The sequence below is a fragment of the Sphaerodactylus townsendi genome, linkage group LG03 (assembly GCF_021028975.2).
Source record: "Sphaerodactylus townsendi isolate TG3544 linkage group LG03, MPM_Stown_v2.3, whole genome shotgun sequence".
In the NCBI taxonomy this organism is placed as follows: Eukaryota; Metazoa; Chordata; class Lepidosauria; order Squamata; family Sphaerodactylidae; genus Sphaerodactylus; species Sphaerodactylus townsendi.
The window spans coordinates 145,168,171-145,188,710 of NC_059427.1; the positions used below are offsets into that span (position 1 = coordinate 145,168,171).

The window sequence follows — 20,540 nt, forward strand, 5'->3', positions numbered from 1 at the left end:
TTGCAACTGATGTCAACACTGGTGTAATGCCCAGGTGGGCAGCTGCCCAGGGCATCACCTTGTAGGGGGCATAAAAATGCTGGGTTTGTTTTTGGGTATTTTTAGTGGATTTCCATTTGTGGCCTGCAGGGGGTGCAGTTTTTAGGGTATCCCCCTTCTCAGCAAAGAATGTGGGATGGGGTACCCCCTTTGAGGGTCCATAACTTTGGACCCCCTAAACCAAACTGCACCAAACATGGGGGGGGGGGTCCCATCAGGACAGTTTCCTGATGATACCCTGAAATTTTGGTGCCAATACATCTAAAAATGGGCCCCCTTCAGGAACATCCCAGAAATTTGCCCAAGAATCTTTGTTCTGCATTGAGTTTTCTGCATTGCTGTCAATGGGGGTTGCAGGCTGAGGGGGGCACATTTCTGAAGGCACAGTCTCAAAACTTTCAGGGTCTCATCAGGAGACTGCCCTGATGATACCCCCCAGGTTTGGTGAAGTTTGGATCGGGGGGGCCAAAGTTATGGACCCTCAAAACTGTAGCCCCCATCTCCTATTAGCTCCCATTGGAAACAATGGGGGATAGGGGCACCCCCTTTGGGAGTCCATAACCTTGGACTCCCTGAACCAAACCTCACCAAACTTGGGGGGTAGCATAAGGACAGTCTCCTGATGATACGCTGAAAGTTTGGTGCCGCTAGCCTAAAAACTGCGCCCCCTGCAGGCCAAAAATGGAAAACCACTAAAATACCCAAAAACGAACCCTGCATTTTGATGCCCCCCCCACAAGGTGATGCCCTGGGCAGCTGCCCACCTGGCCCAACGGGCATTACGCCAGTGACTGATGTCAATTCCCCTGGAGCAAATGACTGCTTTGGAGGATGTGCTCTGAGGCATTATACCCGGCTGAGAGCCCTCCCCCAAACCCTCCCTTTCCAGGCTTTACCTGCAAATCTCCAGGAAATTCCCAACTTCCAATTTCCGAAACAAGACCCTCTGCCAGGACATGTTTAGTTGTTATACACGTTATCCCTCTCAGTCTTCCTCTTGAATGGTTCGCCGTTGAGTTATTCCTCTCACAACAACCCTGTAAGGAAGGCCTCCTTTGTAACTGAGGATCTTGATTTCTAACCTCCAAACCTAAAGCCAATTGCCAAAATAGCCCTGGTAGGAGCAGCGGCGGCGTAGGAGGTTAAGAGCTCGTGTATCTAATCTGGAGGAACCGGGTTTGATTCTCCGCTCTGCCGCCTGAGCTGTGGAGGCTTCTCTGGGGGATTCAGATTAGCCTGGGCACTCCCACACACGCCAGCTGGGTGACCTTGGGCTAGTCACAGCTTCTCGGAGCTCTCTCAGCCCCACCCACCTCACAGGGTGTTTGTTGTGAGGGGGGAAGGGCAAGGAGATTGTCAGCCCCTTTGAGTCTCCTGCAGGAGAGAAAGGGGGGATATAAATCCAAACTCTTCTTCTTCTTCTTCTAGATGCATACCCAACCTCTTGGTTTCTGACTGAAATCTAGTAGTTATAAAGCAGACATATTGTTGAAGGCTTTCACGGCTGGAATCACTAGGGTATTGTGGGTCTTCCGAGTTGTATTGCAGTAGCATTTTCTCCTGATGTTTCGCCTGCATCTGTGACTGGCATCCTCTGAAGATGCATGCCAGACACAGAAGCAGGCGAAACGTCAGGAGAAAATGCTACTGGAACACAGCCATACAACCCGGAAAACCCACAACACCCTACAAAGCAGATAGTTCAGATGTCTGTATGTTTCTTCTGCTGACCTTTTACTTTTTAAAAACTTCCTGCGTTTAACTGCAAGGAAGACCACCCTGGATGTGAAATGATCCCTGTAAGAAAAATGTGCATGCAACTAGATCAGGGGTCTGCGAGCTGCGGCTCTCCAGATGTTCATGGACTACAATTCCCATCAGCCCCTGCCAGTATGACCAATTGGCCATGCTGGCAGGGGTTGATGGGAATTGTCCACGAACATCTGGAGAGCCGCAGGTTGCAGACCTCTGAACTAGCTGATCGAGATCCGTTCCTCTGAAGCAGGGGTCTTCAAACGATGGCCCTCCAGATGTTCATGGACTACAATTCCCATCAGCCCCTGCCAAGCATGGCCAAGTGGTAGGGCTCATGGGAATTGTAGTCTGTGAACATCTGGAGGGCCATAGTTTGAAGACCCCTGCTCTGAAGAAAAGGGCTGCTTTGGAGGATGGACTCAACAAGAGTTCTGCAAGATCCCTCCTTTTATCAAACCTCACCCACCTCAGACTCCACCCCCAAACCTCCAGGAATTTCCCAACCCAGAGTTGGCAACCCTAGTTGTAGGTCCCAGCTTGATGGGAGAAAGATGGGGTTAGGTTTTAAGATAACTAAACCTTTTTATATGTCATTTTGCACAGGGGGGGCGGAGGAGGCAGATATGGAAGCACGATTGCAGGCCCTCCTTCCTTGATGAGGTTGGTGGCATACGTGTAGAATAGGGATGTCAACCTCCAGGTGGGATCTGGGGATCCCTCAGAGTTACAGCTCATTCCCAGACTATAGAAATCAGTTCCCCTGGAGAAAATGGCGGCTTTGGAGGATGGACTTTGTGGCGCTGTATGGCACAGAGGTCCCTGTCCTCCGCGGGAGCCAGCTCCCAAACCTCCAGCGGTTTACCAACCTGGCTCTGCCAACCGTATCTATGCGCAGCCGGTGTGGTTTGGTGGTGAAGAGCAGGTGCATTCTAATCTGGAGAACTGGGTTTGATTCCCCGCTTTGCCACGTCAGCTATGGAGGCTTATTTGGTGAACCAGATTAGCTTGCGCACTACAACACATGCCGGCTGGGTGACCTTCGGAGTTCTCTCAGCCCCACCTAGCTCACAGGGTGTTTGTTGTGAGGGGGGAAGGGAAAGGAGATTGCAAGCCCCTTTGAGTCTCCATACAGGAGAGAAGGGGCAGATATAAATCTTCTTCTTCTTCTTCCTCTTCTTCTTCTTCTTTTTCTTCTTCTTCCTCTTCTTCTTCTTCTTCTTCCTCTTCTTCTTCCTTTTCTTCTTCTTCTTCTGCTTCTTCTTCTTCCTCTTCCTCTTCCTCTTCTTCTTCTTCTTCCTCTTCTTCTTCTTCTTCTTCTTCCTCCTCCTCTTCTTCTTCTTCCTCTTCTTCTTTCTCTTCTTCTTCTTCTTCTTCTTCTTCTTCTTCTTCTTCCTCCTCCTCCTCCTCCTCCTCCTCCTCCTCCTCTTCTTCTTCTTCTTCTTCTTCCTCTTCCTCTTCTTCTTTTTCTTCTTCTTGCGTGGGGAAACAGGACCTGGCCAAACCTAATTAAGAGGAAATATGCTTCATTGAAAGAGACCCATTCCTGCCTTCTTGCGTTTCACCATCACCCCTCCCTTCTGTCCCTCCTTCTGTGAACCAGCGTGGGAACGTGGTTAGGGTCAAGGCTTTAAAGAAGTCATGATAGATAATTCCCACATGGCCCTGTCCAGGGGGCCTGGGAAAGACAAGCTGTTTACACAAGAACTGGAAGCCCTGGATCCCCAGGCCCGGCTGTGTCTTCTCACAGAAGTCCCTTCGGGACCTGCAGGCCGGGGAATTTCCACGTGACGCTTTTCTTGCCACGGCTGTCCAATGCAAACACGTGCCCTTCATTGGCTACTGCGTGTGTTTGATTTGGATCGGCATGGGGGTGATTTAATTCGTGTGTGCAGCCAGAGCTGCCACAACGTACCGCTGCGTTTTTCCAGGAGTGTGCGCAGATGCTTTGTCATTGAGAGAAGAGGCAAAGCTACAGAAAATAGCACCCGTGGCAAGCACTGAAATTACACCCAGAGGTGGGATCCAGCAGGTTCTCACAGGTTCTGGTAGAGTTACTAATTGTTTTACAGTGTGTGTGCCGAGAGGGTTACCTATTGGTGATTTTGCCCACGTGATTTTGCCTTAGTGACAGCCCCTCCTCTCAGCAGTATGCACACGCAAAACTGGAAGCAGTCTGGCAGGAGGTGCACCGTGTGTGGCAGCCCCCTGCGCCTGCGTGCGTATCTGTTTCCCCACCCAAGGACGGTGCCAGCGGCTGCGTCCTTGCCACAGCCCCGCCCCCGGAATGCCCCACCCCCGGAATGGCCTGCATTGCAGGGAGTTGGACTTGATGGCAGGGGCGTAACGAGGCAGCCCTGGGCAAACTGTAGCCCTGGGCAAAACCTGAGTTGGATGCCCCCTCCCCCCCATGGGCGGCCACTCCACCATGACCAAAAATTTTTTTTGCACCAGATCATTTGTGCCTGCAGGGGGGTGCATTTTTAGACATATCAGCACGAGCTTTCAGCATATCATCAGAGAGACTGTCCATATGCTGCCCCATGTTTGGTGAGGTTTGGTTCAAGGAGTCCAAAGTTATGGACTCCCCAAAGCAGGTTCCCATCCCCATTGAACAGTATTCCAATGGGAGCTAATAGGAGATGGGGTTGAAGACAGTTTTGAGGGTCCACAAACTTTGGCCCCTGGAACTCAAACTGCACCAAACTTGGGGGGTGCCATCATCTCCAGATGATGATACCCTGAAAGATTTTGGTGCCAATACATCAAAAATGCACCTCTGCCAAGGAACATCCTAGAAATTTGCCCAAGAATCTTTGTTCTGCATTGAGTTTTCTGCATTGCTGTCAATGGGGGTTGCAGGCTGGGGGGTGGGGGGGACATTTTTGAAAACACAGTCTCAAAACTTTCAGGATCTCATCAGGAGAATTCCCTAACGATACCCCCCAAGTTTGGTGCAGTTTGGTTCAGGGGGGCCAAAGTTATGGACCCTCAAAACTGTAGCCCCCATCTCCTATTAGCTCCCATTGGAAACAATGGGGGATAGGGGCACCCCCTTTGGGAGTCCATAACTTTGGACTCCTTGAATCAAAACTCACCAAACTTGGGGGGTAGCATAAGGACAGTCTCCTGATGATCCTAAAACAGAATTTAGATTTAGGTGCAGCTAGCCAGGGGTAGGGAACCTCGCGTGCTAGCTCCAGGTGTAGAACCTCGTTAGATGTTCTAGGACCAACAATTCCCATCAGCCTCTGTCAGCATGGCCAATTGGCCATGCTGGTAGGGGCTGATGGGAATTGTAGTTCCTGAACATCTGGAGAGCCGCAGGTTCCCTACCCCTGCACTAGCCTAAAAACTGCGCCCCCTGCAGGCCAAAAATGGAAAACCACTAAAATACCCAAAAACGAACCCAGCATTTTGATGCCCCCCACAAGGTGATGCCCTGGGCAGCTGCCCACCTTGCCCAACGGGCATTACACCAGTGCTTGATGGCCCTCGGGATCTCTTCCAACTACGATTCTATACCTTAGATACGCCACTGGCTGAGAGTGTCAATTACTCAAAGCCTACAGAAATAGGGGATAATTTCAGAGGGTAGCTGTCTGCAGTAGAACTAGGGTTGCCAGATCCACCTTCCAATATCTGGGAAATGCTAGGAGATTTGGAGGGGGGGGTAGATTCTGGGGAGGGGGCCTTAACAGGTTATAATGCCATAGAGTCCACCCTTCGAAGCAACCATTTTCTCCAGGGGAACAAATCTTAGTTGTCTGGAGATCAGCCGTAATAGTAGAAGATCTCCAGGCTCCACCTGGAGGTTGGCAACCGTATCCATGAGAGAAGGACAGGGCTCATGGCCCCCCCCCCCCAAGCCATTTTCCCCCATGAAAACCACAGGGGGGCATTGCATGATTCACCAACTGGATTTCTGCCTGCTGTCTGTAGATACATATCATTGAGTCCTTCTCAATGAATGAAATAAAACTATGAAGAATAAGAGTCACATTACCGGAATTGGATATTTACATTGGATCACGCTCACCTGTTGAATTTCTGACTGCAGCTCATTAGTAATTGGTTTTTTTATTTTTCTTGCATTTTTTCCCTTTTAGGTTAGATATAGAGCATGAGAGTGTTCAGATGACCTCCTGAGTAAAATTGGACATTGAAAATATATTGACATTGAAAATATATTACAGATATTACATTTATCTGTTGGGTTTCTGACTGCAATTCATAACATCAAAAACATTTTTCTTTGTATTCGTTTATTTGTTTATGTTGGACATATTTTTGTACATATTTGCTTTCATTAAGTTGTATTTCATGTTGGTGGGAACTGTTGTGATACTTGTCACATTATTGAATACCTCACAGGGTGTTTGTTGTGAGGGGGGAAGGGCAAGGAGACTGTCAGCCCCTTTGAGTCTCCTGCAGGAGAGAAAGGGGGGATATAAATCCAAACTCCTCCTACTCCTACTCCTCCTCCTCCTCCTCCTCTTCTTCTTCTTCTTCTTCTTCTTCTTCTTCTTCTTCTTCTTCTTCTTCTTCTTCTTCTTCTTCTTCTATTCAAAATGGGACAAGTATATACCGTGTTTCCCGGAATATAAGACAGTGTCTTATATTAATTTTTGCTCCCAAAGATGCGCTATGTCTTATTTTCAGGGGATGTCTTATATTTCTGTGTTCTATGTATTGTCAAAGGCTTTCACGGCTGGAATCACTTGGGTGCTGTGTGGTTTCTGGGCTGTATGGCCGTGTTCTAGCAGCATTCTCTCCTGACGTTTTGCCTGCATCTGTGGCTGGCATCTTCAGAGGATCCTCTGAAGATGCCAGCCACAGATGCAGGCGAAACGTCAGGAGAGAATGCTGCTAGAACACGGCCATACAGCCCGGAAACCACACAGCACCCAAGTTTCTGTGTTCTGTTCGTCGGGCATGCTTCCAAACAAAAACTTTGCTACGTCTTACTTTTGGGGGATGCCTTATATTTCGCACTTCAGCAAAACTTCTACTATGTCTTATTTTCCGGGGATGTCTTATATTCCGGGAAACAGGGTATATATATGCAGATGTTGATCAGTTTGCTGTTCTGATCTTTTTGGACTCGGGCAGAGTTATTCCCCTGATTTTGCTACCTTGCTTGTGCAGATGTCCTCCGCGTACCTGATGACCCGTTCTGTTCTTCAATGAGTCCCATTCATGCTGCGGTGTGTACACTTCTCTCCCTTCCTTCTAAGGCAAACAGGGTTTTGCAGGTCTCGAAAACCTGCCAAACTCTTGCAAAGCGACAGCGGAGAGAGCGAGCGAGCCCAAGCTTTACACATGTTCCTGAATCTCTCCCAGATGTTTCAGAACAAAACCTCTCATCTGCTTCTGGCCAAAGTGTCTTCCGTGCCTCGGCCCATCCCAGATGTGGAATCCTAGTGTCGTTGAGGCGGACCGCAAAGCAGCTGCCCAGAGGAGGAGTGGGCACAAATCTTTCAATGGGGGGACTTGAACAACCTCCTTGGAGCCAAATTGGAACCATTTCCTAGGGCATCTTGGCAAGGCGTCTCTGGCAGCCAGAAAACCGGAGCTGGGGCTCGGGTGGGAGGCCTTCGATCTCGTAAATCGAGAGCAATGCTCCAGCACCCATATTGTGAAAACTCTGGATTCACTGGTCTGGCTTGAAATGTGGGGGGAGGGGAGGGGGGCAGAGCTGGGTGAAGATGGAAAAAGGAGACTGGGAAGAAAATCTGGTTTTCTTCTTCCCCATCACAGTCGGAGCTCTGACTGAGATCCAAAAGCAACCTCCTTGTACCAATTTAGACAGTATTTTGGTCTCTGTTTTGCTGTCTGGCGTGGCTGGAGGAGAGGCGGGAGCAAGCAAGCTGAGCATTACTCCACAGAAGAGCAGCGGCAGAAAATAAATTCAGAACCCCTCTTGACGCCAATTCCAGGTGGGATCTGGTGATCTGCTGGCATGACAACTGATCTCTAGAGATCAGTTTGACCGGGGGGTGGTGGTGGGGACGGCTGCTTTGGCGGGTGGACTCTGAAGAATTATATCCTACTCAGGTCTCTGCCCACCCCCTCCCCAAACCCACTCCACCAAAATCTCCAGAAATTTCTCTATCTGGAGTTGGCAACTGTATTCCCCTCCTTGAATTTCACAAACAGAAAAGTGAAACAGCCGGGGGGGGTCCTGTTAAGGATCTTGCACAGAACAGCTCAGTAGATTATGTCTACTTGCGAGTAGGGAAGCGGGACTTGCCGTTTCTGTTTCTCAACTTTGACATTTTTTAATGTTCCTGCTATTTAAAAACACTTGCCTAACATTAGAGGGGGAGCGCTCACAGGGACATGTGGGGGTCATATGTCCCTGGCCGCATGCCAGCTGGTCACGTGGGGGGCGTGGAGAATCACCCCCCACACCTCTCCCCTCGGCCCCACCCCACCAGGCTGCTCCTTCAGCCAGCAGAGCCCCCGGCCAAAAAAGCAGCCTGTCTGGGCCACCATTGAGTGCCCCTCGGCCCCGCCCCGCTAGACGGCTGCTTTTGTCGACACAGCCTCGCCAGCCAAAGGAGCAGCCTAGCAGGATGGGGTGGGGCCGAGGGGTGCCTGGCAGCCCAGCCAAGTAAGTGGGGCACAGGGGGTAGGGGCGGTGGGGGTGCCCAGAGCAGGTTTTGCCCCAAGCGCCACCCCCCCCCAAAGCCTCTGCCTGAAAGCTATGATTGGAGAGAAAGATTCTAGCCCTCCTTTCTTTCCAAATTTGAGTCCAGTAGCATGTCAGAGGCCAACAAGATTTTCAGGGTATGAGCTTCTGAGAATCAAAGCTCCCTTCTTCAGATGCAAGAGATCTCTGAGTCTGAAGGCAGAAGGGGTGTGCTGGAGTAAGCAACTCAGCCTGCCTGGACACTGTGATGAGGTGCTACATCATTCTGTGTGTAAGTGTTATCTCCTTGAATGGGCTGTCCCACTATTTGTCTTAACATGAGACCTACCCTCTGACCCTTTCCCGCTCTCTCTATATCAGTTGTTGTTCCCCACTCTCCACATGGCTTCCTTGAAGTCACAGATATCTACAGGTGGAAACAATGCATCATACTCGTGCGCGCACAATACCTGATGAGCTGGTCATTTGTGATAGGGAAAGTATTTCTCTCTCTTTTCCTTTCAACGGCAGCCTGAATGTGAACAGAATCAACTTGAATAAATGAAAGTTTTGCTTTTTACAATATACTTGGGAGATTTGTTTACTCCACCCAATATCATACTCCTGCGGCTAGGCCAATGGTGGCGAACCTTTGGCACTCCGGATGTTATGGACTACAATTCCCATCAGCCCCTGCCAATTGGCCATGCTGGCAGGGGATGATGGGAATTGTAGTCCATAACATCTGGAGTGCCAAAGGTTCGCCACCACGGGGCTAGGCAAATTCTGCTATATTAATCAAATAACCCAATAGGGTGTTGTGAAGAAGGAACCCAGAATGCAAAGGTAGAATGCACATTGCAATTAGCTTGATGAAAGCAGAGAAACATGTACAGTGAAACCTCGGTTTTCATTGCCTTCGGTTTTCATCGGTTTCGGTTTTCATTGATTTTTTTCAGTGAAAAATTTGTCTCGATTTTCATCGATTTGCCTCGGTTTTCAGCGATTTGCAATAAGGTGCAGGGGTTTGTGGAGAAAAATCACCCGGACAAAGCTGTTGCAGGCCGTGTCTGCAACTTGTTTAATGACAATGTCTTGCTCCATTTCAGACAAATCTTAAAGAGGCGTCAGAAACAGACCTCTTTGGACAGCTTTCTGGTGCGACATTGGTCCACTGGCTCTGAAGCTGGTCCTAGTGTTATTGTCTGTTCCTGTTTTCAGCATTAAACACTATGTTTATTCACCAAAAAATGTGTTTTTGGTATGTTTTTTGGAGTGCCCAGAACGGATTAATTGGATTTACATTGATTCCTATGGAAAAGTTTGCCTCGGTTTTCATCGGTTTCAGTTTTCATCGATTCTTTTTGGACGGATTACCAATGAAAACCGAGGTTCCACTGTAGTAACAAATATGGCAAATGCTACTTGTCAAGGCCCGGATCTGTAGACAAATGTCAGACTCTGGATTTTGAATCAGAAGCCTTTATTGACAGACATTGGGTGGCATAGCTAAAAGAAACCAGTTCTAACAAACTGTCTTTGAGTACAACCTTTTATCCCCGCAAGCTTTCCCCCCCTCCCTCTTTCTCACCCCATATCAAAGGCAGAGTAAAATAGGACAGGAATGCTACAGCCGTTGCTTTCTCAAGGCTGGGGTGAAAGATAAAGTCAGGGGCCGGCGCTTGGGTGCCTTGTCGTTTGTTACCTGTTACAAACTGTTGGGGTAGGCCAGCGAACCTCATGGGGTCCTAGAGAGCGCGCAGGAATGCCTGTGCCATCTGTTACCCCTTGGGCTAGCAGACTCACCCATCACAAGACCCCATGACTCACGGGTCACCAGGTGTCCTGGACAAAGGGACAAAAGGTGCATACCCCCAGGTACAGATTAGACCCAGACAGGAGCGTTTCCTCCCGCACGTACGCAGCCCCTATGACTCATGTATTGCCCAATATTCTCCCGCTCTCCCGCCTTCCAACCCGCCTCCTGAAAACCCTAATAAAAGGTGCCAGGGACCAGAGTACGGCAGATTAGCCAGCTACTGGCTTCTCTCCACCGGATGATATCGCTGCGTCTCGTCTCTTCGTTGCGTCGCCCGTGACGACTTAGACAAACCAAGGGAATGTGGGAAAGTGAAGGTCAATTAACATAACAGAGCCCTCTTTGATGTCCAGAAGGCTTTTCCTGATCCCCCTGAAACTGTTGTTTCTCTACTCTATAGGTCCTCAAGGAAGTCCATCTTCCCGCTATTCGTCCTCACAATATCATGGCATCTCAGCCCCTGCTGCTGCTGCTGCTGCTGTCGATCCTGGCCAGACCAGTTCTGTCCGGACCTGAACCTCTGACCGGCCCACGGTGCACTTACACCTTTGTCTTGCCCCAGCAGAAGTTCACAGGAGCTGTGTGCTGGAGCAGCGCCCGCCCTCCGCCCGAGCCGCTCAGCCCCAACCGCAGCGAGGTGGAGGAGTTGCGCTACCAGCTCAGCCGGCAGCAGGCCCAGATGGACGAGCTGCGCCGGCTGGTGGAAGTGGACGGGGCGGTGGTGAGCGAGGTCAAGGCGCTGCGGAAGGAAAGCCGCAACGTCAACTCCCGGGTCACCCAGCTGTACACTCAGCTGCTCCACGAGATCATTCAGCGCCGGGAGCGGCCGGTTCAGAGCTCTCAGCTGGAAGGGCAGGTGGCCGACGCTTCTGCGGAGGCCTCGCGTGTCGCTGCCAACTATCGCCAACTGGAGGGCAAGTACCAGGCTCTGGCAGCCCTGGTGAACAACCAGAGTGCCCTCATCAGCCGGCTGGAGAGGGACTGCCAGCAAGGGAGCAGTGGCAAGACGCGCCCACAGGTAACATCGGAGGAGACTGGGAGGAATAAGATGGGTCAGGCAATCATGTGCAGAAGCGTAGGGACACCTGCCCAGGTGCCCCCATGGCCATTTGGTGCCCAGGCCAACACCTGCCCAGGTGCCCCCACGGCCATTTGGTGCCCAGGCCAACACCTGCCCAGGTGCCCCCACGGCCATTTGGTGCCCAGGCCAACACCTGCCCAAGTGCCCCCATGGCCATTTGGTGCCCAGGCCAACACCTGCCCAGGTGCCCCCATGGCCTGCCCCCGCCCCCCCACACACCTCGCTTACCTCAGCCAGCCCAGAGAAGGAGCAGCTGGGCTAGGAGCCTGCCACCCCCAGAGGCTGGGGCAGGGAGGCCAGGGCCACCAGGCTCTTGCAACTCACGTCTGAGCCGCCCACCAAGGGGCTGCTCACTGGCTGAGCTGTTTGCCATGGCCACCGGCCTCCTGCCCTCCCTGTCAGGCCTGAGAATGGCCCCTACATCTGACAGGGAGGGCAGGAGACCCGTGGCCATGACAGGCAGCCCAGCCAGTGAGCAGCACCCCAGCATGGAGGGAATTGCCGGGCGCTGACCGACCGGGCCCTTGCACCTGGGCTCTTGTGCAGCGCGGCGCCCGTGCCAGGGCCGTGCTCAGTGGCTTTGGGCCCGCTGGGCACCATGCTGCAGAAGAGGCCGGGTGCAAGGACCCAGCTGGCATCCAGCGCCCCCCATGACTGGATGGCGTGCGCCTGGATATATGTGACACCACATGGTCCTGCGAGTGCTTTGCCCCTGATCATGCGGGGGTAGAGTTGCCTGCTCATGGCTGGGAAATACCAGAAGGTTTTCAGGGTGGGACCTGAGGAGGGCAGGGTTTGAGGAGAAGAAGAAGAAGAGTGGCTTCAGTGGGCAGCAACACCACAGAGTCCACCTTTCAAAGCGGCCATTTTCTCCAAGGGAACTGATCTCTGCTGCCTAGTAATCACTACAGTAGTGGGAGATGTCCAGCCACCACCTGGAGGCTGGTAACCCTGGGTGGAAGGAAATGTTGCAAGAGAGGTAGTGATTGGTTGATACTAGAAACCTAAAGCGTTGAGCCCCAAGCTGAGGGATGCCCGATTTGGATTGGAAGATTTGAGACATTTGAGGGTAGAGCTTGGGGAAGGTGGAGCTTGGAGATAGGAGAGTGCTCATCAGGGATGAGATGGCAGAGTACGTTCTTGAAAGCTTCCATTCTTCAAGGCACAGATCTTAAAGACACTTATTCTTCAAGGCACAGATCTCACTACACCCAGTAGTCAAAATTGCTGGCTTAACCTTTGAACTGCACTTTTATCCATGTTACTGTTCCAAAAATTACCCCCCCCCTCCAATGAAACAGCAAAGCAACTCCCTGGTCCACCCGCTGCCAAAGAAGGGGACACTGCTAGAGCTCTGTTGGAGCCAATATTCTCTCTCTCCCCTCCCCACTTCTTGCTACTGCTACCAGAGGACAGAGAGGTTTGTTATTTCCAAGCACTCTCTGTTCTTATTATGTCAAAATATAAGTCTATCAACATGAAAAATACAGAGGTTGGTGTGTTTTGGCTAAACCCATGTGAGTGAACTTCTTTTCCTTAACTTGAAGGAGCCAGCAATATGGAAGGGCCAAGGGTGAGGAAGAATGCACGGATGGCAGTGCAAGGGAGTGGGTGGAGGGAAGACCTGCGGGGCACAGCTGTGCTCACCGGCAAATTTTCCTGCTCTGGCAGTGAAACGAATTAAAAGTTGTGCTACACGTGGTCTTACTTGCCGTGCAGAGAATAGAAAGGGAAAGTGGGGCTCCAGGAAATAAGTCTGTACAAGAAATCTTGCTGCAACGGACAATTGCTCCCGTGACACAGCAAACACATTGTGCATAATCGCCATATGATTCTGTGATATCTGCGGTCTGTAGATGATCTGTAATTGGGAATCTCCAGGTCACACCCGGAGGCTAACATTCCTAGGTGGGGCCTAGAATTACAACTGATTTCCAGTCTGAGGCAGTGGCGTAGTGCCCACGGGACAGGGGGGCATGCAATGCCCCAGATGGAGCAGCAGCAGAGACGTGGCCGGGTCGTCAAGGGGACGTGGCGGAGGCAGGGTGTTCTGGGGCGGGGCGGGGGCAGGCAAAGGCATGGCAGGGGCACAGTTTCCCCTCGCTCTGCCTCTGGTCTGTGGAGATCAATTCCCTTGGAAGTCCCAGAGACTGTATGGAATCACATGCGCTTCCTCCCTTCCCCAAACTTTCCCTTCCCAAGACTCTGCTCCCAAATTCCCAGGTGTTTCCCAAGCCAGAGCTGGCAGCCATATGTTCAGATTGCAGGAATAACTCCCCACTCTTATGACATCTGAAAGATAATCGACAAGCTATTGTGGTTGCAAACAAAAGATTTATTGACCTGACTCATAAAGTTCCCCAGGGATACAGTTCCTGTTAATTTACTTCCATTTATCATGATATACCAGCCAGTGTTCAGACACTTAAATTTCTCTGATGCTGGGGGTCCCTCCTTATTTAACTTTGCAGCCCCAAAAGAGTCACCTCGGTTACACACTGAAGGCTGTCAGCCCACCGCAAAACTTTTTATTTTTGGCTTCTGTCTTCTTGGAACAGCCACTTTTTTTCCAGAGAACGAGAAAACCAGATGAGATCAAAATGACGTCAGGTGAAACCCTGGCTCCTGCTCTCAGCAGCGGCAGAGCCCTAGCAGAGAAATCAAAAAGAAAAATAAAGTTTTAGCTCTTTGCCAGAAGTTCTCACCATAGAGTTCCTGGTGATTCCTAGATTTACCCAGAAGCAACAAGGATAGCATTAGTCATTGCCAGAATTTACCATGTTAAGATTACCATAGAGTTTTTGGCAATTGCTAGAGCTACACTTATCATTTTGGGGTATCTCTAGAAATTGCCTGGAACTCTATGGTCGTGTACGTAGGCAAGAACTTGTTTTTCTTTTTAATGTTTCTCCCCAAGACAATCATGCACCCCCTCTGTCGCCAGCAACACACACCAGAAGTGATGTCATCATGTCGCTGACAATGTGGGGGAGCTCTGGTATTTCCAAAACTCTGTGGTAGAAACTGTTTTTACCATAGACTTCTTGCCCAAATACTAGAGTAGGGAGCGGTTTTATATCTCCAGATGCTGGATCATATCAGTCTTTCCAGCATGGCCAATTACCGCTGGAAGGGCTGATGGGAATTGTAGTCCATAACATCTGAGTGCCAGCGTCTTCGCCACCACGCACTAGAGAAGCAGTGGTGGCGAACCTTTGGCACTCCAGATGTTATGGACCACAATTCCCATCAGCCCCTTCCAGCATGGTGGTGGCCATGCTGGAAGAAGGCTGATGAAACAGTCCGCATCTGATGGAGACCGCCACCAACCTGCGGCATCCCCACGTTGCTGGCAACGTGATGACGTCACTTCTGGTCAGTGCTGGAAGCGGTGTCAGTGTGTTGCCAGCGACAGGGTATCAGTTGTGTGCTGGTCAGTCTCCCACTAGCCAGTTGAACAGCATCAAAAGAAGGGGCCCCAAAGTGGGGATCAGTTGGGGGTCTAGCAACTCGACTGCCATTAGCAGACAAATGGAAACCCTAGCTCGTCCCCTTGTCTTCAAGGGTAGAAAAATCTGAATTTCACTCCCCTTCCTGTGATTGGAGAGGGGACGACGACTGTTCTTTCTCCACAGCCCCCACTTGTGCCCGTGGTACCCTACAACCCCGCAAGCATCACCAATGAAAGCAGGGCCCATTTTGACGCCATCAATGACATCCAGCGAGACCAGAGTCCGCAGACGGCACCGGTCCAGCACCAGCCTCATGAGGCTTCCGTCTCTCCAGGGACTCCCCCGCCCCCTGTCGTCGTGCCCGCCAGACCTGCAGGTGAGAGATGCCCTGCGTGCCAGTAAGCAATTCTGGCAATGGGTGGGGGCACAGTAGGGCTTGGTAAGTGCCCAGTCCACTACCGGCACTGGTTTTGACTGAGGCTTCTTCATTCACAATCAGGTGGTAAAACTGAAGTCAATAAAATTATGTATGGGATAGAAAATGTTGACAGAGAGAAATTTTTCTCTCTTTCTCACCATACTAGAACCAGGGGGCATTCATTGAAAATGCTGGGGGGAAGAATTAGGACTCATAAAAGGAAACACTTCTTCACACAACGTGTCATTGGTGTTTGGAATATGCTGCCACAGGAGGTGGTGATGGCCACTCACCTGGATAGCTTTAAAAGGGGCTTGGACAGATTTATGGAGGAGAAGTCGATCTCTGGCTACCAATCTTGATCCTCCTTGATCTGAGGTTGCAAATGCCTTAGCAGACCAGGTGCTCGGGAGCAGCAGCAGCAGCAGAAGGCCATTGCTTTCACATCCTGCACGTGAGCTCCCAAAGGCACCTGGTGGGCCACTGCGAGTAGCAGAGAGCTGGACTAGATGGACTCTGGTCTGATCCAGCTGGCTTGTTCTTATGTTCTTATGTTCCTTAAATCCTCGTCAATCTGCCAGCAGCAAACTGTATGGGAAACAGTGGTCCACTTTTTGACATGTCCCTCCCCTATAGAAAGCTACATCTCCAAAAAGAGTCCTAGGGAATGTTTTAGAGGGGTATATTTAGATAGATATTGATTCATCACCAGCAAGCATTCTGTTCCCCACCCTGGCGCATGGACAATATGTACCGCACTAAAACATTCCCTTCTCACTGTACACTTTCCGCACGGGCCAATAACAGCGCCCTAGGGAGCCGTTCGCCCTCGCTCTCCCACCCCAGTGGCGCGAAGCCGCTGTTTCCCAAGGAGCGAGGTTTTCTGGAAACAGCGGCTGGAAGGCGCCATCCCCCCCCCTTCCCGAACGACGTACCTTCCCTGCGACCTTCTGGTGCATCGTCCAGGCCGGGGGACACACCTCCCCTGCCCTGCGACTCCAGAGCGGTCGCGCAGGGCAGAGGGGCGTGTCCCCTGGCCTGGGCGATGCGCCGGAAGGTCGCAGGGAAGGTACGTCGTTCGGGCGATGGCGCAGCGCTGCGCCGTCTTCCTTGCCCCTACCGGGACCGTTCGTGTGAACGGTCCCGGGGGGGTGTATCGGCGTTGTATACGCCGACGCACCTTCCAGCATGGCCGTGCGGAAACGGCTTGTGTGTAACAGACTTCCCTCTGTGATACACCTCTGAAGATGCCAGCCACAGATGCAGGCGAAACTTTAGGAACAAGATCCACCAGACCACGGCCACACAGCCCGGAAAACCCAGTTATCTTTGTCAACTTTACTCATCATGTTTGTTGCTCCTTACAGCTTTGTCATCTACTGATTGAATATCAGCCTGTCCCCTCCTGGGGGGTTAATGCCGGACAACATCTACTTATTTTAATTGTGGAAGATCACTGCTGCTAGTGTTTTAATGTTTAATTTATTTATTGTTTTAATTGAAACCATTTGCTGTATTCAAATGTTGATTGTTTTGTAAACCGCCCTTCGGGGGTAGGGCGGTCTATTAAATGTAATAAATAATGATAATGATAATGATAATGATAATGATAATAATAATAATAATAATAATAATAATAATAATAATAATAATAATAATAATAATAATAATAATAAACTTTAGCCATCCCGTGCATAATTTTATAAACTTCTATCCTGTCTCCCTTTGGTTGTCTCTTTCCTAAATTGGAGAGCTCAAATGGAAATAAACGCTTTTAGCCTGTAAGGTACTACAAGATGTTTGTTTTGTTTCACCAGGACGTAGTACAAACGTGTCATGTGGCACTTTCTTGAAGCGAATTGGCTTAAGGTGGTAGTGGGAAACCTGAGGAATTGCAATCTTATTCCCCATGTGTTGGGCAGGCTTTAAACCTTTTCTGCATGTTTCTGAATGGTGGGCCCACATAGAAGCGAAAGTCCATGCCTTGGGCCTGGCCCTGCCCTGATGCTATAGCCATGCTCCCTCCCAACGAGATGTTCTCCACTATAAAATCTAAACTTTTTTGAATTAGAACATCAGGAATTGATGGCCCATGCAACAAAGTTCTGCTCTCCCCTCTCCCTTGGCCTCCCATACGGCATGGCCAGATATTTGTTCGTTCTTTCCGATCCGGAGCACCGATTGGGCCAGAGGTCAGGTACTTCCTTCTGCTTTGAGGGATGGAAGAGGCTCCAAAACATCCCGTAGTGAGCGTTTTTTGCATCTATTTAGGGTGCCCTGGAGTGTAAATCACATGTTTGGGCTGTTTTGTTAATGATATGGTGCTGGAAATATATTACAGTATATTAACATTTTAATATTAATATTTTATATTTGTTATCTGCTTTTGTGTTGTTTATAGTGTTTTAATGTTGTAAGTCACTCAAGACTCTTTGGGTGAGTGGCGACTCGATAGACAGACAGACAGGCAGGCAGGTATAGATTCATCTCCAACAAGCATTCTGTACCAGTGTAGTCCAAAATGGTAGTGCTGTGTGCTTTTCAAATTTGCTTTTTGAGCTGGAACAAAAGCCCTTGATTATTCTTTTACCCAGAACTGCTAACTGTAGCGTTGTGGCGAACTTTGACTCATATAAACAAAGCCAAAGCTCAAGTAAATTCAACCAGCTCAAGTTATCTTGTTTCGTAAACAAGATCTACAAACTGAATCCCACCCTCCGCCCCCCCACCCTGAACTTTTAAGTACATATGAAAATTTTGCAACTTTTGAAAATGTTCACATTTGAGAGAAGGGCATGTGAGATTTTTGCTTGATGATTGTACAGTGTTATGACATCTTTCCGAGTTGTACAGAAATGTCTGTTTTTGAGTGAATCCAAAGCTTCTTTGACATGGTGTTGCATAAGATCAGAAAAGGACACACCCAACCATCTTGTCAAGAGTCCCGTGATTAAGCCGTTCAGGTTATCCACAATATGCTCCATGTTTCCCTGATGCTGAGGTCAGTGTTGGTGGCATAGGATTTTATGCAAGTTTACTCAAAAATAAATCCCAGTGTGGACAAAGGGATTTACCCCAACATAAATGTTCACAGGTAAAAGGATCGGATAGAGCAGCAGTGGCGTAGGAGGTTAAGAGTTCGTGTATCTAATCTGGAGGAACCGGGTTTGATTCCCCGCTCTGCCGCCTGAGCTGTGGAGGCTGATCTGGGGAATTCAGATTAGCGTGTGCACTCACACACACGCCAGCTGGGTGACCTGGGGCTAGTCACAGCTTCTCGGAGCTCTCTCAGCCCCACCCACCTCACAGGGTGTTTGTTGTGAGGCGGGAAGGGCAAGGAGATTGTCAGCCCCTTTGAGTCTCCTGCAGGAGAGAAAGGGGGGATATAAATCCAAACTCTTCTTCTTCTTCTTCTTCTAGAAGGAGATATAAAAGACGACTTGCTGAGATCCTGGAGAGCTGTTGCCAATCAGAGCAGACAATACTGACCTTGGTGGGTCAGTGGCCTTGTTCGATATAACGCAGCTTCATGGGTGCATATCTACATTAGGTTAGACATTCATCCCTGACTATTACAAGGATGGCTCAGCAACCCTACCCCAACAAATCCACCTGGTTTATTTTTTTACAAACATGGGCATGTGTCCCCTCTTACATGCAACGCAGGTGATAATGTCTCCTTCCCCCGTGTACTCTGTGCAGAGATTTTGCTCCTTCTCAGAGACATCTGTAGCCCAGAGCCAAATAAACCAATCCCTTCCTGCCCCCCACATCCCCTTCATCTTGGAGCACACAGCTCTCCCACCTGGTGCAGAAATTCTAGTGGGAATGCTTTTGATTTATTGACAGGCTTTTGTACCGTAAAGCAGGAATGCAGACACTCTCGGTAACAGCATGGAAGAGGCAACCCAAGTGCCCTATTATTTGTTCATTTATTAAACGAATTGGAAACTGCCTCCTCCTCGCCCCAAAAAACTCAACCTGGTTCACAATTTTGGGCAAATTTGGGCATTGTGCAGTACACCATAACATAATAGCACACGCAGAAACAAAAAAAACCAAAACCCCAGCTCTTCAGAAGAGGAAGATTATAGAAGAAGAAGAAGAAGAAGAAGAAGAAGAAGAAGAAGAAGAAGAAGAAGAAGAAGAGGAGGAGGAGGAGGGAGGAGGGAGGAGGAGGGAGGGAGGAGGGTTTGGTTATATCCCCTTTCTCTCCTGCAGGGAGACTCCAAAGGAGCTGACAATCTCACCCTGCCCGTCCCCCCCTCACAACAGAAAGCACCAATAGTGAGGTGGGTGGGGCTGAGAGCTCCAGAGCTGTGACTGGCTTAAGGTCACCTAGCTAATAATGGGGAGTAACTACAGGCTGAAATCCTGAGATTCCCCAGATAAGCCTCCACAGCTCGAATGGCAGAAGCACAGGAATCAAACCGGTTCCTCAGGTAGATACATGAGCTCTTAACCTCCTACGCCACTGCTGCTCCACTACCCATCAAGGCTGCAGATTATAGAAGTTAGAAGAGACCACAAGGGCCATCCAGTCCAACCCCTGTGCAGGAAGCACTCCTGAAAGATGGCCATCCAGCCTCTGCTTAAAAACCTCCGAAGAATGAGACTCCGCTACCCATCAAGGCAGCAGATCCCACTGTCGAACAGTCAAGAAGTTCTTCCTGATGTTTAGGTGGAATCTCTTTTGCTGTACTCTGAATTCATTACTCCTTGTCCTAGTCTCTGGAGCAGCAGAAAACAAGCTCACTCCCTCTTTAACATGACATCCCTTCCAATATTTAAACATGGCTATCAGGTCGCCCCTTATCCTTCTCTTCTCCAAACTAAACATACCCAACTTCCTAAGCCACTCCTCGTGGGATATGGATTCCAGACATTTGACCATTTTGGTTGCCCTCCTCTGGACCCGTTCCAGCTTGTCAGTATCCTTCTCGAATTGCAGCCCCCAGAACTGGACACAGTATTCCAGGTGAGGTCTGACCAATGCAGAATAGAGTGGTACTGTTATGTCTTTTGATCTAGACCAGTGGTGGCGAACCCATGGCAGTCCAGATGTTCATGGACTACAATTCCCATCAGCCCCTGCCAGCATGGCCAATTGGCCCATGGGCTACGGTAAAGTGTATGAATCCACTAAGGCATTCCTACACTGATACCACTGAACCTTTAATACTCTATCGTGCTACTGGATTCAGTCCAAAAGCCCCTTACAGACCAACAGGATTTTTGAGAGTCGAGTTTCCTTTTTCTCAGATACCAAATTGGTCACCTGGCACCTAGTAGTGAAGAATCTTGACTCCAAAGTTCATTCTTCTTATGTGGGAAGTCCTTGACTC

At 49.9% G+C, this 20,540-nt stretch overlaps 1 protein-coding gene across 1 annotated transcript in view; it reads left to right on the top strand.

Moving 5' to 3' along the window:
- The window catches only part of ANGPTL6 (angiopoietin like 6), a 44,613-nt gene that overhangs the window by 8,902 nt on the left and 15,171 nt on the right, over positions 1 to 20,540 (top strand). The window contains 2 exon segments of the mRNA XM_048488095.1: positions 10,645 to 11,262; positions 14,961 to 15,153. Of these exon segments, the coding sequence (XP_048344052.1) occupies positions 10,645 to 11,262; positions 14,961 to 15,153 (811 nt within the window).